This window comes from Tripterygium wilfordii, chromosome 11 (assembly GCF_013401445.1).
Source record: "Tripterygium wilfordii isolate XIE 37 chromosome 11, ASM1340144v1, whole genome shotgun sequence".
NCBI classification, from domain to species: domain Eukaryota; kingdom Viridiplantae; phylum Streptophyta; class Magnoliopsida; order Celastrales; family Celastraceae; genus Tripterygium; species Tripterygium wilfordii.
In genome coordinates this window covers 12443561-12467574 of record NC_052242.1, presented here as the reverse complement: position 1 = coordinate 12467574, position 24014 = coordinate 12443561, and the positions used below count along the sequence as shown (strand labels likewise).

The following is a 24014-nucleotide window of genomic DNA, read 5'->3' as shown; positions in this document are numbered from 1 at the left end:
AAAATTTGTCCTTTTTTCTAATTTTTTTTTTCTACTTTGTCCATCTTCTTGGAATATAAAAGTTTCATATTGTCCTTTTGACTAATTTTCCTTAATTTTTTTCTAATGAGTATCTTTGGAGAACTTGAGGGTTTCTTTTGCATCCCAAACGCCCAACCCCGCCCAGAGGTGTTTGTGCGCCCCATGAATGCAACACAATACAGCTAAGCAAAAATTAGCACAAGTGTTTTATTACTAAATATAGAGAATAATGATCATAAGGTCCAGTGGCGCATTGATTATTACATATGGTTTTAGTATTAAAGCTAACCCGGTCCCAAAGTCAGATAGTGGTCCAAAGTCTAAACGATCATTCATCGTCACATGCACGGTATCTCGAGATCTCGATCAGCTCAAATCTTTTTTTTTAGCCCCAACCCTCACAATTGTGTGGACGAGCCAGCGCTTGAGAAATGGGTGTGGACAAACGATAAAGATAGGTGTTTTTTACGAGTCTCCACAATCAATTTTTTGACATAAATTTAACTCTTCGTTTGGTTATTGATGGTTTAATCGATTTTTTCAGTTAGTTTTCACTAACATATATTTAACAATAACCAGTGAGAGGATTTGAGGGCTTGAGTTTGGCATGTGGACTTTACCAATTATGAGTATTGGTTTGGGCTTGACAATTTATAAGTGTTAGTTAGTGGGTTGGGTTAGACTTAATGGACCGGGGGCCTAATTGTTTATGATTGGAGGCCTAATGATCAATTTATTACAAATATATAACATACTTAGTGTAAAAAAAAATTAAAATTGACTGGGCCTGTGCCCCCAATGATATAACCGACCAAACGATTGGCTTGACATGTTTTTTTGAACAGTCCTAGTGTGTGTTTTTGGCTTAGTGGCAGTCACTGTAAAAAGGGTATGATAACGTTTCAATAAAAACAGGTCATATAAGTTAATGGAATTCCAGTGATAAACTTTATAGAATATATGTATAACAAGCATTTTATTCATGGAGAATGTTACTCCATGCATCAGCAAACTCATCTATTCCAATCATTCAGTTTCTTTCCAACTACCTTAATTCTAATCAAATGTTTCCATCAGATACGCCAAGAAATTGCCTCAGTCATCAAAATTCAGTTCCGCTCCACAAAATGGAGGGATTTATAAGAATTCTACAGAAACAAAGAGCCCTACAGAGAAGTCGAGCAGATTTGCCTCTTCTAGCATGGTAGTGTCTGATAATCTCTACTCACTACAGCTACATATTCTCGCGTAGTTCAGTCAGCTTACTTGCTGCTGGTGCCCACCATAAACAGGGTAAGTTCCATAAGCTGCAGCTGCATACATGCCTGGGTCGTGAGGTGGTGGCAAAGCATATCCATAACCATCATAAACTGGCCCTCCATAGTATGGTCGACCCCACTGATTTCCATAGTCTGCTCTAAACTGCTGAATAAAATACCATAGTAAAAAACACACACAAAAAAAAGCCGGCAATGAGACAGAAGTGGCAGCAGTTCATATGTTTACGACTAAGCTTCTAAGTTTTCACAATGTTGCAGTCTACGCCTGCACCCTAAAATTCATAATTACCTTTCATCAAGTAATATGAAATCTGGATCCAAGTTCAATTGAACTTCACCGAATTCCTTTAATTAAATTAACTCTTGCTGTTGCTATGCACAACAAAACATAGGTGCAAGTCGCAGTCATTATAAACGACAATATGACATACTGTCAAGTATCCACACACAATCTTGGGATATTGTTAAGGAAAAGGTTCCCAGGTTTTATCTAATAAAAGTCATTCAACCAAGCTAATAAATAAAAGATTCCATCTGGCAAATATAAATTACATTTAGGCCAACCAAGTCAACAGCCTTCAGTTTAACCATGCCCTCTTATGGGAAGGTAGTAAAAAGAGCGAGCAAATATGGTACCTGCTTATTTGCCGGATTACGACCCCAAGAAAGACGCACTGTTTGCTTGCCTATGACTGTCCCGTTCAATTTCTGCAATGCCTCCTCGGCATTATATCTGGGAAGGAAAGTTAGGATGAGGATCAAGGGGTAAGCAAATAACTGAAGAATTCAATTGAAGCCCATTACAATGCGTTTTTTGGGGAAAGCAGAATTACAATCACAAACTTTACCTGCTGGCATATTGTACAAACCCACACCCTTTTCCAACTGGTATTTTAACAGAGATTATCTCACCATACTGAGAAAACGGCTGCTTGAGATCTTCATCCGTGACACTTGGGTCCAGCCCGCCAACAAATATCTATGAAAACATGTTTTGTCCAAGTAAATAAAGTTGACTCCTTATGATAAACACAGAAGGAGCCAGGAAAAACTCACTGTCGTATTTGTAGACTCTCCATCAGATTGAGTGCCTAGGGCCGAGCCACCATTTGATGCATATCCACCTAATAGAACCACAGGAGGAACGGTCAAATGTAACACTGTTGAGGATAGTTCAGATCAAAGCCAATAGCCATAGCAGTTTCACACATCTAGTCAGTGCACCTGGATTAGGGTATTAGTTGCCACAACAGTCGTGCAATTCTTAACATCTATAAACGCCGGCTTCAAAAAGGAGTCTTGGAATGCAAGGAGATATGGGATGCGCAGACGGCAGATCATTATCCAACTTACAATACAATAACTCTGAACTATATGTACTCACAGATATGTAGGTCAACATGTCATAATGAAGATGTCAAATTGGTGCTCCAAAATCAAGAGTTGTCTTTACATTTTTATCCTAAGCATCTAAGCATACATGATTTTATGCCAAAAAAAGAACAAAAAAGCTCTCTGCACCACAACCGGAGCTGACAATTAATATGTAAAGGATGATTATTTTGTAGCATAATTGTACATCTTCATTGTCAAAAAAAGCTTAACAAGCATATCTTACTCTCCTTGACATTCCATTTCAGCAATCGAAACTTAAAAAAGAGAATCCTCAAGAATAAGCCTCAAAACTCATTAGGCCACAGAGAATCCTCAAGAATGTATCCCAACACATATCCGCACACACACACAGAGTTGTAATTGATGGCAACTGACTGTTAAAAATTTACAACACCTTACCTTCTCACTGTCAAAGGGAGGGTAAAGCAAGAGCTATTTGAGTAACACAGTTAACATCTCAACCCCACCTCCCCCACTGTGCAGGAAAGGTAATAGAAAAACAGCAAAAAAAAAAAAAAAAAAAAAAGAAACTATCATGCATATGCATATCAAAATATTTAATTACCTTGTTGATATCCAGATGACTTCCTGGGAGTTGCAGCTCCAATGCGCATTGGCCTGCTAGAACAATATACACCATTCATTTCAGCCATGGCTTGTGTTCTTTCATTGTCATCTCCAAACCTCACAAAACCATAACCTTTTGTACGCCCAGTATTAGAATCAATGACAACTTTTGCAGCTTTAACAGATGGATATTTACTGGCAAAAGTCTCATGCAACAAGCTATCTGTAACATCTGAAGCTAAATCTCCTACAAATATAGAGAGATCGGGACCATTATCTGAACGCTTTTCACCCGTGCTAAATGTGGCCCAGTTCAAACGGAATGGCTGCTCTGTATTTGGCATCAAAATGCCAGTGTAGCTCTGCAGAACTTTCTCAGCAGTAGCATGTGTAAAAAATTCCACGAATCCATAACCCTCAGACAAACCAGTCTGCTTATTACGAATAAGCTTGATGGAGGTAATCTGCATAATGCACAACATCAAAAGTTGAAAGACGATGAAACATCATAGTTGAGAGACTGAAAAACACAGGGTATTTCTCAAAAGTCCAAAATTCCAGAGAAAAAGGTCCACATGTGATGAGATTTCTCTACAACACCAAAGATATAAATAAATAAAAAAAAAAAAAGAGAGTCCGGAAATTTTTTTTTAAAAAAAAGACCTAAAAGATGAATTATCCTTCAGATGACTTCAGGGAACTAACTCTGCCAAGAAGAAACTTGAACAACTTCAATAATTTTTTCTACATTTTTACATTTAATTTCAAAACTGAAACATCAAAGTTTTGTCGTGATTAGGAGATAGAAAAAAGATGGAGTAAAAATAAGCACTTTTTTTTTCTTTAAAAAAATAGGGAAAAATCAGCACGGCTATATTAAATCTTTTTCTTGGCCAATTTCTTGTCCTCTCCAACTTACATAAGTTGTCTTGTCCATAAAGCCCTAAACCTCAAATGCAATTAGAAGAAGCAGATTTATTAACTTATTCACCAACCCAAAGAAGGGAAGCTGCTTAAGAATGCAACAAATTAATGACAAGACATGGATGCACCAACATCAACAAAGAAAGTAAAACAATGCTGTGATTTCATAATACATCATAATACGAAGTGAATCTCATATCTCTAAGCTCCTCTGGACCATATTTTGTTTAATAAACCTCATCCCAAGAGAAAATTATTTATAATCTTGTTGCATTGTTATAAAATACTGTAAGAGCCTTTTGTGATATTAGAGGTTCGGAATTTGGTATTTCCAAGGTATTCCAACACCGTTTGCGTTCAGAAATTCAGCAACATGTAAAGAACAATTAATACTGTTATGCGTTGGCCACTTAAGCACACATTGGCCAAGACAGGCTTCCATCAGATAAATTATGCAATGGCATAGTCTAATGCCATGTGAGGTATTGTTCAGTATTACCCACCGAAGCACACTAGTTTACTCACAATAATTTACCCCCACAACATTTATATTTTAGTCTTCGATGGATGTAACTTCAAAGAATCTGTACTTTGTCAAATATAAAATCGGGTAGTTAAAATCTTTCTAATTCAAATCCCTGATGCCCATCAGGACCTGATTAGGACCTACCAGAGGCCAGGTTTGAGTGATTACGTAAATTGTTCCTCCAAAACTCGTGGTTGATGCTTGATAGTTTACCCGACACTTATCTGCTTTTTTTATAACCTTCATTCTGATGACATTGCAAAACCCTTTTTCTTGTTCGATTACAGAAATATACAAGGGAAAATCTCATACACCCCTCACATTATTACCCAAAAATACAAACCAAGATATTCCTTAATTAGATACCATTGACAACAATTTTTCAAAAACTTCCAAACCCATTAACAGAAACTTCATAACTAAAAACATCACAAATTGTTACAAACCCACTTCAAAGATCAAAAAACAGAACAAAAACCATATGAACAGGCGAACAGCAATATAATCCCACATTTATCAAACAAAACATTAAAAACCATAAAACATTATAATCACAAAATCATTATTACACATACAAAAACCTCAATTAGAAACTCAATTTTTTACTATAAATAGAAATACCTCCCCAGTGGAAGCAAAGCAGTTATGGAGGTAACTCTCGTCCATCCAGTGATGCAAATCCCCAACCCAGATAGTCTTGTTCTCGCCACTAAGTCCTTGCTGCAGCGGGTGCGGCTGTTGTGGGTGTGGATGGGAATGATGCTGATACTGATGGTATGCCATGTAGTGCTGTGGTGGTGGCGGTCCATAATGTTGTGGTGGCAACATCTGGTGCTGCATTACCATAGCAGGCGCTGGATACTGCATCCCTATCCACTGCGGTTGGGGCCGCTGATTCTGCTCCTGCCCTCCTCCCTGTTGCTGCTGCTGTGAATCTGGACCGTTCGATTGCATCTCTTACTACGTAACTATACAAATCCTCTCTTATTTCAAAATCTCTGAAGAAACAAAGAAAGATAAAGATGATAGAAGATGATGAAATCTCACACTCATTCAGAGAGAGAGAGAGGCTAAATCTAAGGGCTTTGTTTATAAGATGGGATAGAGAGGAAGACCGGCAGAGCGTACACGTAATTGCTTTTGAGGATACGAAGAATTCATGGGTAAACGCGGTTGCCGTTGGATTAGAGTTGGGGTTTTATCTGAACCCTTGATTCACGATATGCATGTAATACTGCTTGGGTATCCGCCGCCGCCAGCAAGCTCTGAACTGCACTGTAGATATTTTCCTCTTTTTTTTTTTTTTGGCCCTTTTGAGAAATTTTAATTTTTTTTCTTAAAAAAGTTAAAACAGAACAATGTGCATATTTAGTACATTCTTATACTTGGAAAATCTTTTAAGGTTGTTGGTCATGTCATCGTCAGTTCAAAGATTTTCTGAAACTGAGATTTGCATGAATCAGGTTAATTTGTGAAAGATGTTGAGATAATGAGATCTTCTTTGTTTGTTGATGAGTGAGAAAGGAAAAGTTGTCTTTTTTTACCTAAATGGAAGGAGGCCACATAAGAGTAGGATTTAACTTTTCAGTTGTACGATCAGATAAACTATTTTTATCTCTTCGAACTTGTGGCATAAAAAATCTTATTGGAGGTCGAGATTTTCATTCTAGGCTAGCATAGCTTTCTAAGTGGTTTGTTCTAGCTCTCTACTCAACTAACATATTGGACTGCAAGCATCTAACTTGACCCTAGTTTGGACTTAGTAGACTGTTCAAATGACACAACTATTGAATTGTTCTCAATTAAGAAAAAATTATATGCAATTATAAGTTCACTGGTGAAATACTTCAACTATTATAGGAAATTAATTGGAACCCTAGCTACTTAAAATGGTAAATTTTAAATGATCCGAATTGAACTATTAGAAAATTAATCAACAATCTGTCTAGTGATTAAGCAATAATGAGTTGTATATAACTTTTCTTTATGTACAATACAATGTACTTAACTTTTGACTTCTATTTTTGGTAATTATAGTTATTGCTAAAATTCTACTTTTAATGAGTGACAAAATTTCTAGATTTCTACTTAAGATCAAAGGATCTATTAATTTCTAGATTAAAAGATTCCTCTAGTCCGATTATTAGTTAACTGCTTTAATCACACTTTAATTGGTATTGTATTATAACAATTAATGCACAATAAATATTTGGTAAGCAAATCATTAATGGAAATTGTAGATTAAGGTAGGTAAGATTTTAAAAAAAAATTTAAATTTTTTTAATTATCTGTATCTGACATGGTCAAATACTAACACGGTTTTTTTTAAAAAAATAAAAAATACTAACACGGTTAATAATTGATAAGAAGCTCATCAATTTACGGTGGTGAAATGATGAGTCAAAAGGGGAAGCCAAGCAGACACCTATCTGTGTGCGTTAAACGAGTCGGTAGGCGTGGACATTGAGCGCGTGCTTTGAGTCTTGACATTAGGGGTTACAAAACTCTATCCGGTCTGAATGACCGATTTTATTTGACTCGGATTAAATAAAATTTTGACATAAGTTGTATGTTTGAAATTCGGATTCAAACAAAAAAATTTGTCTGATTTGGTCAATTTTGTACGTCCGAAATCCAATATTGATTAGGGTCCGGACATGTAAATATTTTATAAATACGTGTTATTATCCGACCCGAAATCGATTTTTTACCACCCTTACTTGGCATGGCGCAAATGTCGTTTGACGGGGACCTAGTCAAGTCCTTTTTGCAAAGTCACCCATTGAGTCATGGACTTGAATAGTTGTCATTGAAAACTACAAATCACGAGTGTACGTGGAATATTAACAGCTTCTCGTATCAAATTCTCTAAAATACAATAAAATGAGTCATTTTGTAGTTTCACAATATTATAATTTAACAACACTTTATACTAGCTCCTCTAAATTGTCTTCTACAATTTAAAATATTCATTTTTTTAATTATTTTCATATATTTTAGTTTATTTTTGATCGAGTATATTATGGACGAACAAATTTTTTTTTTTACAACCATCATTTTAATAAAATAATAATATCGAGAAAATATTTTTAAATATTCTTTCAATATTGAGGCATATGTATTTTGCGAGAAGCAAGCATACATAGAAAAAGAAAAAGGGTAAAAATAATAAATATTAATATTCTATTAATAAAATGATGTTAGAGGAGTTACAATGATACGCTACATTTATCTTCTAAAAAAAAAATTGATACACTACATTTAGAGTATCAGTGTAGCAGTGTAGCTATTGTTCCATCGTTCTCCAAAATAGATATATTGTCCGTTATAGGTACCTATATTAGCATTCCTACCTTCCCCTCATGATTTTATTCCATAAAATTATTCTGCCTCCCTTACTTGAACCCATATACTTGTAGAGGTGGGAAAGCGAATACCCAGTGACAATCTATACTAATTGGTCACTTGAGGAAGAGGGTAAAAATGCCGGCATAATTACCTCATGGTAAACAATACATTGGATGCAAAAATCACATCCACAAAAAGGTTGCCTTAAAAAATAGCATCTAAGGTGTTTAAATGCTTTTCCAATTAAGTTTGGTCCCATAAAAATATCTCTGGCGCCACTAAACTACACAGTGTCCCACACATATACAATAGTCAATAGTAAAATCATGGGTTCCAAATTCCAATATAAAAAAAAAAGACCAATCCCACATTAAATTACAAATATATTTTGACAATCTTATTAGTATATAAACAATAATTAATGGACCTTCAAAGCAAAGACGGCACGGGCTAGCTGTAAAGAAAATTTGTTCCAGCAGCACTTTGAATGGCAAGGATTGTCTCAAGAGTCAACGCCTCTATAAACTATAAATTAGTCCTCTTGATTATTAATATCTACTTGTTGGAAACTTTGAATCCGAGGTTTAATAGACAAAATTCTTCCATTTACTGGGCTGTTTAATTAGTTTCTTATTTCGAATGCATAAATTAGAGTATTGGATGCATGGTTTGCAAGAAGCAGTTATGATAGAGATCCCGACAGTTGGTATCGTAGTTATCCCAACCGTTGAGTTGTATACACAAAATTTCATCTGTATTATGTGGAACACGTAGAGTCAACAAATCCAATTAGATCATGTGCGTTCAACTCAACAATTGACCCAAGTTGGAATGTTAACTGTTAAGATATTTATCATTTTCGATTTTCAATGAGTAATATCGACAACAATAGATTAATGCACTACCTCATATCGACTTTGTTACCAACACGCCATATATAATGCTTTGTACAAAAATACATAGAGATTGCGTTGAGAATGTAAAAAATACATAAAAGCATACCCAAGTATTATACAATATTGGTATATTATACAACAGATAAATCACGAGTACTGCATAAAAATAACATTGCATGGAATGAAACTACGCAAACACACACATATATATAGATACATACTGCATACATACACACACACACATATATATGTATGAGTTATTTAAAGTGGTTCTTCGCTTCCAGGTCCAGTAGAGTGGCCAGCACCAGGACTGTGGCCTGGTGTTGTGGGTCGAAAATCATCGTTGTTAGCTGCATCAGGACCAATATTACCAGCAACACTGCCAACCACCTCGTCCTGTAAAGCCATGCGACGAGACTTAACAACATCATAATTGCCTTCTATATTGGTTATCAGATTGTTGTTACCATAATTTCCAGACATCTTCGAAAGCCTTGCTTCAGTAAACCTAATTGATCCCCAAGAAAACAACAAAACTAGGAAGAGAAAAGTAGTAGAAACTATAAGCTTAACGTTTGCCATGAAAACAAGGGAATTAAGAAAGAAAGAAAAAGCTTCAACTGATGCTAGCTTGTGTTGTGTGGGAGAGGGATTGTAGGCCTAATGGGGTATATATAGAGATCAGTGCTAGAGAAGAGAGTAGAGGGGCGGCTTGTGTAGTATGAGGATGCAAATTACAATTACGTCTGTAATTCTTCAAAAATAAATATAGTGGGAAATGTATATATTTTCATGATTATGTCTCCCCCAGATTCTTTGTCCAAGGAACAGTACTACGTATATTCTTTTATTGATTGACTAATGGATACTCATACTAAGCATTGTCGATATATATAATCCTATTTTATTCATTATTTCTGAATAATTTCCATCTTAATTTCATGGAACAAATGTTAATTTCTAGAGGTTTACATTTGCATCAAACTATAATTATAATCATACATATACATACATACAAACATACATACATATATATATATACATATAGACGTTCTTAAGCTGAAATAGACGTTTTCTGGTAAATTCCTATATTTGACCTAGTGTTAGGCATCTTTGAATCTAATACCCATAAATTCCTAAGATGACTGTTTATGCGTCATATTTCACGTGCTAACTAAGTTCAAGTACATGAATCTTCATTCCTATGAAAAATTATACTCTTTTGGAAGTGACTTGGATTCTATTGGAAATGTTTTGTGGGTCTTTAAGTATAATTATATATATATATATTCTCTCGTTCAGACTTAATGATCTAATATGTGGACTTATATTTTCATCATTTTATTCGGAACATGTGGGATCCAATATAATAGGTCTCACTTATCATTTCATTTATTCAATCTTAAAGAGTAATTATACTCATTTTAAGTCCGTATATGAGAATTTATATGTATGTATGTATGTATGCATGCTCGGAATGTCAATATTTCTTCTACAAGTTTTCAAAAAGTTCATAATTTTTCCCATAATACATGGAGTTGAGAGTTATCGTTTGACTACTATTGTTTGCTCACATTTGGTGGCGGCAACATAGCCCCATGTGTCTACAACTGTTAAGATTGCGTGAGTAGTTAGTGCAGGCATTGAAAGATTTTTTTGTTTCTGTAATTATTATTATTAGAATCAATTGTAGATTTTGTAGGGCTCTCTTAATAACAAACTAGAAACTTTAATTCCGTGAAAATTCAAAATTAAATAATTTCAGCATTTACTTTCTTTATTGATTCTGTATGCCATCATATCAATTAGTCCCCCCATAATTAAATACTCCTATAATAGTTTTCTTTGGGGTCAAATTGTATGGACTCGGAAAGTTTTGAGTTCGATTCCTACTAAGAACAATATCTTTGTGACCACGTGTTGAGTTCTGACCCAATTTATTTTGTCATCGGGTGACACATTTTTTTTTTGCGTACAGACTTGATGACTCAAGTTTAGGCCCATATTAGTGCGCAAACTTGATGGCCATTTACGCATCTTAAATGAGATTTGAGTACCACAATCAAGAGCAGCAATCTATGGGCAATTGGGCACTACTAAAAGTGCTAATGATATTGGCCCAGTGCGCACCATTTTTTCAAAGCCTTTTCCACTTAAAGGAAGGCCTAAAACCTTCCAGACCCCACAAAGTTCTACGAGGGGTTACCATATATATAAAAGAGACACTGTACACACACATATATTGTCTCTTATATTTAATATATATGTATTTATTTATTTATTTATGATTGTACAAAAGAGTTGGTAGGGGTTACAATTCTTAGCTACAATTCCCCCAAAAACCATATTAAATCATGATTTAAAAAAAAAGACATATTAGAGTTTAGGGGTTAAGAATTAGTATTTATAGTTTTATACTTGTTCACTCAGCTGTCCAAAGGGTATGCTAGGTGATTCCTTAATCATAAAAAAAAAGAGTTCATATTTTAGTGTTTTTTAGAAGTTAAGATTTCAAATTTATACCTTTTTCAAAATATACCACATATTTTTTTTGAAATACCACATAGAATTATGTTTGTGGTTGGAATCAAATCTTGAGTACACATATGCATGCCAGACCTAACCAATTGCCAACCAAGCCAATTCTCGATGGTCAAAATATACCACATATATATTATATAACATTATGAACATCAAAATTTTCAATAATACATCTTAAAATAAGATTTAACACAACTTTGGAGAAGAATTATAATTAAGAAAAAGGAGCCTCTATCCCACACAGCACCCAAAACAAAATTGAAAGTCAAATATAGATAGGTAATGAATATCTTGTAATTCTGAATTGGACATCATTGTACCTTTGCGTTGAAAATTTTGGATGGATGAAATAGGCAGTGTGTAGTGCTTGGGTTGGCTCCTCAAGTTGGGGAACTTCCATCCCTCACCATCCAACTTCAATACACCCTTGGACGGGACGGGACGGGACCCCATTAGAGAATTTGCGCGTACCCCTTTAGAGCCGTTGAAATAATTAAAAGAATTTAAGATCGTGTAGTGGGTCGTATCTAGGAATCTTTGAAGATAATTTAATTATTAGTTATCAAAAAAAAAAATATTCAAATATGCTAACAAAATTTGACTGATTTAATTGCTTAAATAGTTTATGAATCTTGGGTTTTATTTACAATAATAAAGTTGTAATAAAACTACTATGGATTATTTTTTTTTACTTTGCTTTTATTATTATTAATATGTAGATTCGTAATTAAAATTATTAACTTATTATTATGTTTCTAATTGAATGATTATTTTCTATTTTTTAATTATAATTATTTTCTTATTTTATAAACTGACATGTAGCATAATGAAACTAAATATTTCTTTTTGATAAGGAATGAAACTAAATATCAATTTAATATTTAGAGTAATGTGGCTCTTATAAGCTGTTATTTATTTTTTAAGTATTATTTAGTATATTCTTTCATTATATTTAAGATAATATTATGCTATTAAATTTAAAGTGATAGAATTCATAAGTAGTATTAGATTACCAATAAGAGTTGGCTTGATTGATAATTGATTGGGTTAGACATGTGCACAAATAAGTGTGTGCAATGAGTTCAAATTCGTGTGTAAATATTGACTTCTTAGTATTAACTACAATTTTGTGGGTTTGGACCTCTCAAATCGTGGTTTTTTTGGGGAGAGCCGTGGCCCGTGGGTCAAGGTCAACTTAAGAGTTAGTTACGAGTGCGAGCCCAGTCCAACCAAATGAAACCTGTGGGCCCAAATTCAACAAAGTTGCGGGTCAACTTAAGATTGCTTTTCCGTGCGAGCCCAGTCCAACCATGTGAAACGTGCGGGCCTAAGTAAAGTCGTACGCTTATCGACTAAGAAATGGAGATCTGAGAGGAATATAGCTTGGATCGCAGATTTACGCAACAGATTTCATGACGTGTCGAAATCCCATTGACAGGCCCAAACCCGAACCCAAACCCGTCAACAGAATCCAAATTGAATTGAGCATTGATGGTTTCCTCATGCCTGGTCTGGTTGGGTGCAATGCATCATCAAATAGAAATTCATTTCGCAAATTTAAATACAAGGAAAGCCCAAATAAAAAAAAAAAATGGTAGTTAAGGTTTCGCACGATTGGGAAGGGAATTCGTTATCTCTCTATCTCTATCTCTATCTCTATCTCTATCTCTATCTCGCGGTGCAAAGTGGAAAGTCAGTATTGTGGAATATGCCATTGTTATGTTCCTCACAGACATTCTCAGATTCCAAAGTCGGTCTAACATAAATATTTATACATAATAATAAATTGCTTCCACATGCATGGTTTCCCTTTCTCTCTCTTGTTCTGCTGCCTTTTCTTCTCTCAGGTACTTTTCTTTCTCCCTTTTTTCTTTTATGTTTGTAATTGAATTGATTTTCTGGGTTCGATTCAGTGGCTTTCATTTGTGTTGATCGATGTTGTTTTTACGGAAGCATGGGCGCTTCTGGTGGTTCTATTTGGTCTTTACTCTGTTATTGCAAGCAAACCCTAGTGCTCCTTTTTTTGCTGCTGGGATATGGTGGGGAGTGTCTACCCGAAGAACAAAATAATTCTGTTTACTCTGCTTTTATTACAATTTTTGCCTCTCTTCCGGGTTAGTTGATTTTCCCAGCATCCAAACAGGATTTTCCCCCTCTTTCTCATTTTTGTTTATGTTTTTTTTCCTTCAATTATTGATCGTCTACTGGTGAATGTAATATAGAAGTGAATATGATTGTGCATTATCAAAAAAGTTTGTTTTTTTTATTTATTATTTGATGAACATGTATTGATTCCAATATTTGTTAATTTAGTTCGTGGTGGACTCAAACCCTCAACTCGTTCGAAATCCTAAGGCCAAGAACTCCTAATTTGCACTATCAAAAAAGTTTACATTTTCATTTTTAGAGTTTTACTTGAGAGGACTAGTGGTATTGTTTTACATAGACAATCAATTACAACACACACCAATAATTTCACTTGGTCAATACCTACTCAATTGGACTCCTAAATTGTTTATTGCCATAATTCTTTGACTTTCAACAATCTATAAACTTGTAAATTTCACCTATTTATTACCTTTCTTTTTCTGACCCTTCTATTGTTTGGAATTTGAGTTAGGATCCCAGAGCTGGTGTGTGGTTTTGGTTCTCATCAAGTTTGGTTCAATTGAGAGGTCTTGAACTCATTGAAGTGAAGTCATTCATGCAATTTGATGGGCTCTGATAAGCAGTCTGCTGGTTTGTTAGATTCCCTCAAAATGGAAAGGGTCAGGACAATTTTGACGCATACATATCCCTACCCACATGAACACTCACGGCATGCTGTAATTGCTGTTGTTGTGGGTTGCCTGTTTTTTATCTCCTCAGATAACATTCATACTCTAATAGAAAAGCTGGACAACAATATCAAGTGGTGGTCTATCTATGGCTGTTTGCTTGGCTTCTTCTATTTCTTTTCATCTCCGTTTTTGGGGAAGAAACTCAAACCAAACTATTCAAATTTCAGTAGATGGTGAGTGTTTAGTCAGAAACCTGTGCTAGTTGTTTCCTCACATACATTTATTGTTACTTGTTCTAATAGTACGGGATTGCAAGAGGAGTTCACAAGTACTAATAAACTAGAAAATTTTCTTCTGCAGGTATATAGCCTGGATTTTAGTAGCTGCTATATATCATCTTCCTAGTTTTCAGTCCATGGGAGTGGACATGAGGATGAATCTGTCACTGTTTTTGACAATATTTATATCTTCAATTCTATTTCTTCTTGTCTTTCATGTTATATTTCTTGGCCTTTGGTATATTGGACTTGTTTCGCGTGTGGCTGGAAGGAGGCCAGAGATCTTGACCATTCTTCAAAATTGTGCTGTAAGTGCCTAGGACCAATATGGTGATACTGGATCATGTGTAAAATTTTTGTGCCTGTACTTATATCCTAATCTGTGTTTTGACGTGCTCGTTCTTTTGCAGGTTCTTAGCATAGCTTGCTGTGTATTCTTTAGTCACTGTGGCAATCGTGCCATGTTGAAAGCTAGACCCCTAGAGCGAAGAAATTCTGGTTGGTTATCTCTCTGGAAAAAAGAAGAGAGAAATACATTGCTGGCAAAGTTTCTCCGAATGAATGAATTGAAAGACCAGGTCTGCTCATCTTGGTTTGCTCCAGTTGGATCAGCGAGTGATTATCCATTGTTGTCGAAATGGGTTATATATGGGGAGGTATGTTACTATGTGTTTCGTATCATTTGGTATCAAATCAAAATAATTTTGATTTTATGACATTGTTAGACCTTATTCTTCTGCTATTCTCTTCGTATGCTATTTGCAGTTAGCTTGTAGTGGCCCATGTCCAGGTTCATCGGATGAAATCTCTCCCATTTACTCGTTGTGGGCTACATTTATTGGCCTTTACATTGCGAACTATGTTGTTGAAAGGTCAACTGGGTGAGTAATCAATGTCTGATTTCATGACGTCGAAATTATAATTAATAACATCTCTTGAAGCAACAATGGTTTGAAAAATGTTGTGTTATAGTTTATTTTGGCTGAAATTGTTGATTATTATTGTATGATGTGTGCTACATACATGTTTTCTTCCTCAACTGGAATTGGGCCCAGTATAGCAATGATATCAACTCAGTTTTTTTTGGTGCTGTTCTGTTTTCACTTTGCTCGTCTTTTCCACTTACGTTTTGTTTTCTTATCTTTGTTCTTTCTTCATCCTGTTGAGGTGTGTATAGGTTCTGTCATTTAGGGTGCATTGAGGGATGCATCGCTATAATTGATTAGTCAAACCTGTTGTGTTCCAAGGTTCTTTCTTCTCCCGCTATATATGTAAAATTGATACTAAGGTTCCTGATAGCAGCCATTTGCATGGACTTAGTTGAGAAGTAACCCAGGAATTCATTTCTATATTATAATGGGTCTATTTTTTGCATTAAAAAATATACCTATTGTGCTGACGATACATTACAAAATTGATTGAGAGGCCAGAGAGTGAAAAGAATGAATTTGAGGGATAATGGTTATTCAGTTATGCTTAATGCCCTTGATTGAGTTCACTACCTTTTATGTGATTGAGTTATATCCTTCTATATTTTCCAACTTTCAATGTTACTTCTTATTTCCCCCCTCCTGCTTCACTGTTCTCTTGACAGGTGGGCGCTTACTCACCCTTTGTCAGTTAAAGAGCATGAAAAGCTTAAGAAGAAACAAATGAAGCCTGATTTTTTGGATATGGTTCCTTGGTATTCAGGGTATATCTTCAATACTTCTTCATCCTTTTGAAAGGTTGGGGCATTGACATTTATTGAAGAGCATTTGACTTAGTTGGCCTCATTTCGCTGTTAATTATATATTGCAGAACATCAGCTGATCTCTTTAAGACAGTTTTTGACCTTCTGGTATCAGTAACTGTATTTGTTGGTCGCTTTGACATGCGCATGATGCAGGTATAGTTTGGGATGTTGTGCCTGTTATTAAAGTGCTTCATATCACTGTATGATAATTCCCTTTTGTTGTTTCCATTTTCAGTAAGATATTATGGAATGACACATAAGAGCAATGAACTGTTCTCTAAAATAGCCTGTGTATTTCATGCCTCACGCCAACACATATAAGTTAATATCAAAGTTTATTGCTTGATAGAATTTTAATGCATTACTTATCCTAAATCACTTTTTTTTTTCAAAAACAGAAAACTGTTTTGAGAACTGTAACCAAACACACCCTATAGATGTCAGCGATGCATACTGTTTTCATAGCCAAGTTAATATTTAATGTTCTTGAGGGTATTAGTTTACCCACCGTGATTACTTTGGTTTGCACCAGCTTGGTAGGGCAATAAAATTTTGTTACTAAATTTTTTTTATTTAAATAAAATGACGGAACATTTTTCATATTTCTTGTCTGGCATTTTTTTGTTCATTTTTAAATATTTCTTAATTCTTTTTTTTCCCCCCTTCTTGATGCACACTGTGTATGATTGACAAAAGTTTTAACTGTCCCCTGTTTGTGGTCATTAGGCAGCAATGAGTAAGGTTGAAGAGGGAGCTCATGAAGGAGATCTTTATTATGACCATTTAAGCGAGAAGGAAGATTTATGGTTTGACTTCATGGCTGATACTGGTGATGGTGGGAACTCATCTTATACTGTTGCATATTTACTTGCTCAGCCTTCAATTCGGGTCAGTAAAGGTGATTCTGTGCTTAACCTACCACGTGGAGATCTATTGCTCATTGGAGGAGATCTTGCGTAAGTTATAGTGTTTAATGTAAACATATTTTTATGGTGTATATTAGCAGGCTGAATCCTTGCACCTTGTGTTATAGCCTTATAGGAGTCTATTGCGCTTTGAGCCTTTGGCCTTTAATAACACTTTTGTTGGTATGAATGTATACATGTTTATACTCATGATTTTTTGTGCTTCACAGGTATCCTAATCCGTCAGCATTTACATATGAAAGGCGTCTCTTTCGCCCCTTTGAATATGCTCTCCAACCTCCATCATGGTATAAACCAGAGCAAGTAGCTGCAAAGAAGCCTGAACTACTACACCTTGGGGTGTCTGAACTGAAGCGATATGAAGGCCCTCAATGCTTCATCATTCCAGGAAACCATGGTTGGTTTTTAGTTTAGGCTGAACCTTGCTTTAATCATTAATTTCTGGATACAAAAAGAAGTTCCTTAGACTTAACATTTTCCAGCAGTATTGCCATTGCTTTAGTTATAATCAGAAAAAATGTCATGTTGCTTCTCACAATACTGCTACACTGTTTTCTGCTTATTAAAAAAACTCTCTAAGTTTATTCCTGTGTTATAAAACCAAATTTAGCTTACTATATATTTTTTCCCTTTTGTTTTTGACCTTATAGATTGGTTTGATGGACTTCATACTTTCATGAGGTACATATGTCACAAAAGCTGGTTGGGTGGGTGGTTTATGCCCCAGAAGAAGAGTTATTTTGCTTTGCAGCTTCCAAAGAAATGGTGGATATTTGGTCTGGATCTAGCATTACATAATGATATTGATGTCTACCAGTTTAAGTTCTTCTCTGAACTTACAATGAAGAAGGTATTCCCCCATCCCCTCTTTACTTCTTTGCCATTTTTCTATGTTGCAGCTAACACTGCTCAAGCAATATCAGAGCTGTTCGAAAAAAAAAGAGAACTGTTATACCGATCTTTTTTTTTTATTGCTTATAGATATGGAGTGTTGGATGTGGTTGTTGTATTTGTTTTAGCTGGTCTTATATTTATGGCATGGACCCTATAATTGGGTAAAGTAGCCGTGCTAGACTTGCATCATGTTGTATAACAACGGCGATGTGGCTTTCTGTTATATATGATCTCATGCATGTGTTTTGACTTTTGACAAGCACATGCTTTGAAATGTAGAGAGAGAGATCTCTATCGAGTGGAAATTAATAATCTTCTGTCTTTGGACTCTGATAGATATCTCTATGAACAAGTCAATTGGAGAAAACATATACAAAATTGCATCACAATAAGAAAAATTGTAACTCTGATGGTTCGGTACAGCTTAGGAGGGTTAGTACCTTTGTACATGTCTATCCAAATATAGCATTATTCTTATTCATCATCTTTGCAATAGTTCAATTTGTGTCCACTTTAGTGCCTGTGGTCCCCTCCTGTTCAATCTGTAATTGGCCTTGTGCAACTTTGTGCCTGATAACTTCCTTGTCTTGCTATCGTTAATTCAGGTTGGAGAGAATGATTCTGTGATAATTGAAACACAAACCCAATTGGCTTCTTGATCGGTATTGGAATGATGTGTCTGTAAATAACAATATGTCTCTATGAACAACTCAATTTGGGAAAACATATACAAAATTGCATTACAATAGATGAGCATTTCTTCTTCCCCCCCACTAAAGGTCTAAAATATATAGTATAAGAAAAATTGTGACTCTGATGCTTCGGTATAGCTCGGAGGTTTAGTACCTTTGTACATGTCTATCCAAACATAGAATTATTCTTATTCATCACCTTTGCAATAGTTCAATTTGTGTGCACTTTACTTCCTGTGGTCCCCTCCTGTTCAATCTGTAATTGGCCTTGTGCAACTTTGTGCCTGATAACTTCCTCGTCTTGCTATCGTTAATTCAGGTTGGAGAGAATGATTCTGTGATAATTGTAACACACGAACCCAATTGGCTTCTTGATTGGTATTGGAATGATGTCTCTGGAAATAATGTGTCACATCTGATTTGTGACTATTTGAAAGGAAGGTGTAAGGTTCGAGTGGCTGGTGATTTGCATCACTATATGCGTCATTCATATGTTCCTTCGGATGGGCCTGCTAACGTGCAACATCTCATTGTAAATGGTTGTGGTGGAGCATTTTTGCATCCTACCCACGTCTTTAGTGATTTCAAGAAATATCACGGTACTTCATTTGAGAGCAGAGCTGCTTATCCTTCTTTTGAAGATTCAAGCAGGGTAATTAAGTAATAAATTGTTTTTGTAACTTAATTTTTATCTTGTAGTTAGAACATAGATTTTACACCATTTTTTTTCTTCTGGTTCTCAGTCTTATCAGCCATTTCATACAGATTGCATTGGGAAATATTTTGAAGTTCCGAAAGAAGAACTGGCAATTCGATTTCATTGGTGGGATCATATATTTTGTTTTGGTATTTTCTACGTTCCCTCAGGTTAGCTTCTTTGCATCTATTTTTTTTTTCAGAGCCATATCACTTGTCTTTGGTTTAATATCCTGATGGTTACTCTTTTTCATTAATTTTTATTTTAATTGTTTTTCATATTTTTCATTTGTTCCTTTTCTTTTCTTCTTCATCCTGTTATGTAATCTAGATGGGAGATTTAGCCAGTGCATTACGTTCCTATTTTTATAAAGCAATTAACGTTTAATTTACTGTTTTCCCTTTTAAAGTACATGTACCATGTGAGAGTTTTGGCTGATTTTTGTCCTTGCATTTCTAGTGTAATCTCAATCACATCTTACAAGCTGATACATTTTCTGGTCACTTGGGGAGTTTCTTCGGCACTGTCTGGAACGCTTTTATTTACGTGCTGGAATACTCTTATGTATCCTTAGCTGGCGTTATTATCTTGCTAATTGCAGCAATTTCATTTGTCCCGTCAAAAGTGTCTCGGAAGAAACAGGTGATAATTGGAGTTCTTCATGTTTCTGCGCACTTGGCAGCAGCTTTAATTCTTATGTTGCTTTTGGAACTTGGTGTTGAGACATGTATCAGGCATAAATTGCTTGCAACTTCAGGTGAGTTTATTTGAATACAATACTTCTCATTGCATTGTGAAATCATATTATTTTTTTTAAGTTCCATTGAATGTTTATTTGACAGAGGAAGAAGCTAAAGTAGCCAAGAATCTTGGTCAATTACCATTTTTCACTTGTGTTTGTGCTCAAATAGACGTACTAGTAGTCTAAAGAGCCCCTCAAGCCGAGTGGCTAGACTCCTCACCACCTATTCCAGGGGCAGGCCTCTAACCCTCCTCCCCCATGCAATTGCCTATTAAAAAAGGAATTAAAAGCAAACCTATTTGTAGTATAGCAGAACTTGTAGAAGAAAACGATAGAAGGGCGTAAACGTGGGCACAAATATGTTGCTTATTGTGCTTGTTGAGGGTGTGGTGAAAATTAATTATAATTTTTCAGGCTATCACACATTGTATCAGTGGTATCGAACTGTTGAGAGTGAGCACTTTCCAGATCCTACTGGACTTCGAGCTCGTATAGAACAGTGGACTTTTGGACTTTATCCAGCATGTATAAAGTATCTTATGTCTGCATTTGATGTTCCAGAGGTAAGGAAGTTTCAGACATGGTCCTCTTTCTTTTCAGTTTTTCACTGTAGTACATTAATGAGAATATGATAATCAGGTGATGGCTGTCACCCGGAGCAATATTTGCAAGAAAGGAATGGAGTCACTTTCAAGAGGGGGCGCTGTCATATATTATGCTTCTGTCTTTCTCTATTTCTGGGTCTTCTCAACACCCGTGGTTTCTTTGGTCTTTGGTAGCTACTTGTACATATGTATCAACTGGCTTCACCTACACTTTGATGAGGCCTTCTCCTCCCTTAGAATTGCCAATTACAAGTCATTTACACGATTCCATATTAATCGCGACGGTGATCTTGAAGTTTTCACCCTTGCAGTTGATAAGGTCAGAAATCCATTTGTTTCATTTTCTGTTGCAGTTCTCTTTTTTGGTGATTACTTATGCTATAGATTTATCCACCTTAATGAGGGCTAGAATTGCCAAATAAACTGATTTGAGTGATTGCTACCATTCTGGCATTTATAAATTTAAATTGACTTGTCCTTGTGTTGCTTCTAAGTTTGAAGGGGAGGGGATTTCAAAGTGAAGGTGAGGGAGGAGAAGAGACTGTTAATTTGGTTGGTTAGCTTCCCCTTGGTTGAGAATATGAGAATAGAATGTGAATGTTGTGACTACTGACTATAAGTAGTTCTACAAATAACATCATATTGTCATAGGTTAAACTGGGTAATCTCTTTTTTAATTTCTTAAATTGTGCCGAACTTCTCTCTGTCTTTCATTTCCCTCCACATTGTGAGGGCTAACAATTTTAGCATTTGAGTAGGGACCAATTCTACCTGCCCCAATCCACTTCTCCTATTTCTAAAACTCATAATAACTGGAGGCTTTGCCATCCTTCCATTCCCCTACTTCCACCGAGATCTCATCTTTTCAGACAAGCTGTGAATGTAAATGTTGAGCACCATAGTTGAAGTTGAGTCGGAGAGCTCGAATTTTGTAGACTTCGTAGGTTTGTTTGTCCTGAATTAACTTTTAGGTGTTCATTATAACTTTGAACAAAAACAATGTATTTAACTATTTATTGCCTTTCTGTGTGCTTGCCCCTTTTTTCTGTTATTTGCATTGCCTCCCGTCTCTATGTAAGGAGGCACATCTCAGTACTTGGCTTTCACTGGTTGACAGTAATGGTGGGATTCAACTCTCATGCTTCCCTTGAAATTTGAGTCCATTAAGCTCCGCTTGATGTTTATTTGAGCACTTTTGCATCGTATCACTTACTCGGCATCTGTTGTGCAGGTCCCAAAGGAATGGAAGTTAGATCCTCACTGGGAACAGGAGCCAAAACAAGCGCAGCAGTGGAGTCACCTTCGAAAATTTCCTAGCAAATGGCGTGCAGCTGCTCCTCATCAGGACCCGCTAAGCACGGTTAGAATTGTTGACCATTTTGTTGTAAGACAAACAGATAAACCAGATTTAGAAATCAACGGGTCCGCCAGTCCCTGATTTGGCTTCTCTAATTTGTAACTTATTGGAACTTCATTATTTAGGAAGCAATGGAAGGAAGGGGAAAAAAGATTAGTATTGTTTGGAAATTATAACCATTCTAGGTTTCTGCCTTCTGCACCACCTGCAGCTTGTTAGATCTGTTTGCATTTCACTTACGGTTCAGAGTGCAGTTCATATGCAATTCATATATAACTGAGTGAAGCTGTTGATATGCTTTTCTCCTCCACAGCCAACATAAGCCAAAATCAAACTGACCTTGTCTTTACAAATAGCACATGAACATACAAATAGCACATGAAAGCACAATGGGAAAGCTATTGTCCAAAATCCCAATCTTGCTTTGGTATTTGGATATCAGATTGTGTCTTTTTTTTTAACAGAGAATCTTATGAATCCCATGAACAACTAAATTTGGCTTAGTCAGCATTGGCATTGTTTACAGGAGAAATCTCTCAAATGGTGTTCCTTTTAGTGTTTTCTGGACTTCTTCCCAGTTCTGTATTTGCCGTGATAAGGGGCCACTGTGTATCTTAACCTGACGGCTCGTAAGTTCTCTGTATGGCAACCTTAGGAACTCCTGAACTTCTATGAGTTTCTGCAAAAACAACATATGTTAAAAATCCTTAACATCATCAAACACAAATCAGGAAGAGAAGAAAGAAACATACTGTGCTGTTATTGACAAGATCCTCATAGTAAAGAACAATGTGGCGCGTGCTTTTAAACGATTCTACAGCCTTGGCAGCAGTCTCCTCCAGTTTCCTGAAATGGGATACCAGTGATGTTGTGTTTACCTTTGGCTTGTACGTTGCAAGTACCTGAGCCTGCAATGGCAATCAACTAAATACACATGAGATCAAAGTTTGTGTAGGAATTCATGTGAGAAATAGAGAAAGAGAAATACATCAGCTGCTGAATGAACATGAGACTTGTGCGTTCCATTTAGTAGCTTAGCATGACTGTCATGCGAGTTTGCGAGCATCGATACCATTCTCCGAAGCAAATTCCTTCTGAAGAGGAATATTGCAGACACTCCTTTCTCTTTGAAGTATTCTGCAATACCTTCACGATGCGCCATCAATCCCTGCAACATATTTAACCATCCAAGATTGTTCTTAGCAGAACTGTAGATGAATGTATGCTTCATTCAATTGAAGATAATTTTATTTTCACCTGATTAAGCATCCACTTGAAGCCAACAGCAGCATTGCACTCATTCTTGGAAGCACTGCTAAACCAGTCAAGATTGTAGACTTTGTCCAGTGTCTTCACGATTGCGGAAATGTTCGTCCTCCTTTCTCTTCTCCCAAAAATTTCTCCATTTGAGCTCACATTAATATGACTGTTTAACAAAGTTTCGAACCATCCACTCCCAGATCTCTGTTGCGACATTATTGCAAAATATCGTACAAGATTGCAGGTGCATTCCTCTCTGCATATCCTCAAAACTCATCAGTTTTTCAGACCATATAAACTGAACCCACATAGAACAAATGCTGAATTAATAGTACCTGTCAAATGTTTCGGGTTTCGGGTAATGTAGGTATGGCATTTCAGATTCTTCAATTCCTGAAGCATTGCATGGCTGTTCAGCTACTATGATGCTTAGTAGTCTGGCTGTTGTGTGAGGGCTCATTTGCTTTAAACAAATTGAGCAAATATATGCCCCACAAACCATTACAAACATTAAGACCACCACCATCCTCACTACCAGTGGAGATTTCTT

The 24014-nt window shown here is 35.9% G+C and overlaps 4 protein-coding genes across 7 annotated transcripts; 1 reads left to right on the top strand and 3 right to left on the bottom strand.

The window, feature by feature from the left end:
* Positions 1-942: 942 nt before the first annotated feature.
* LOC120009636 (polyadenylate-binding protein RBP47C-like) lies at positions 943-5830 on the bottom strand. Of its 2 annotated transcripts, none has more exons than XM_038860287.1 (6): positions 5335-5830; positions 3262-3727; positions 2358-2425; positions 2150-2280; positions 1938-2034; positions 943-1446 (listed from the first exon to the last, which is right to left on the bottom strand). In XM_038860287.1, the coding sequence occupies exons 1-6, from the start codon at positions 5665-5667 to the stop codon at positions 1279-1281; spliced, it is 1263 nt and encodes a 420-aa protein (XP_038716215.1). In that variant the 5' UTR covers positions 5668-5830; the 3' UTR covers positions 943-1278. The 2 variants fall into 2 exon arrangements, with proteins under 2 accessions (XP_038716215.1, XP_038716216.1); XM_038860288.1 differs by having other exon boundaries at positions 943-1443.
* Positions 5831-9027: 3197 nt separating this feature from the next.
* On the bottom strand, positions 9028-9565 carry LOC120008471 (precursor of CEP1-like). The gene has a single exon (XM_038858797.1). It carries the CDS (start codon positions 9537-9539, stop codon positions 9219-9221), a length of 321 nt encoding a protein of 106 aa, XP_038714725.1. The 5' UTR covers positions 9540-9565; the 3' UTR covers positions 9028-9218.
* Positions 9566-13142: 3577 nt separating this feature from the next.
* Positions 13143-22405, top strand: LOC120009365. 3 transcript variants are annotated; one of them, XM_038859928.1, is made up of 16 exons: positions 13143-13345; positions 14127-14511; positions 14639-14864; positions 14967-15212; positions 15322-15437; positions 16151-16249; positions 16357-16444; positions 17018-17247; positions 17427-17614; positions 17868-18067; positions 19123-19455; positions 19569-19670; positions 19960-20257; positions 20657-20805; positions 20882-21166; positions 22079-22405. In XM_038859928.1, exons 2-16 carry the CDS (start codon positions 14213-14215, stop codon positions 22283-22285), a joined length of 3066 nt encoding a protein of 1021 aa, XP_038715856.1. In that variant the 5' UTR covers positions 13143-13345; positions 14127-14212; the 3' UTR covers positions 22286-22405. The 3 variants fall into 3 exon arrangements, with proteins under 3 accessions (XP_038715856.1, XP_038715854.1, XP_038715855.1); XM_038859926.1 differs by having other exon boundaries at positions 14119-14511; XM_038859927.1 differs by lacking the exon at positions 13143-13345 and adding an exon at positions 13425-13612 and having other exon boundaries at positions 14119-14511.
* A 221-nt stretch (positions 22406-22626) lies between these two features.
* Positions 22627-24014, bottom strand: LOC120008444. The gene is made up of 5 exons (XM_038858767.1): positions 23800-24014; positions 23462-23720; positions 23193-23372; positions 22957-23112; positions 22627-22883 (listed from the first exon to the last, which is right to left on the bottom strand). Exons 1-5 carry the CDS (start codon positions 23988-23990, stop codon positions 22725-22727), a joined length of 945 nt encoding a protein of 314 aa, XP_038714695.1. The 5' UTR covers positions 23991-24014; the 3' UTR covers positions 22627-22724.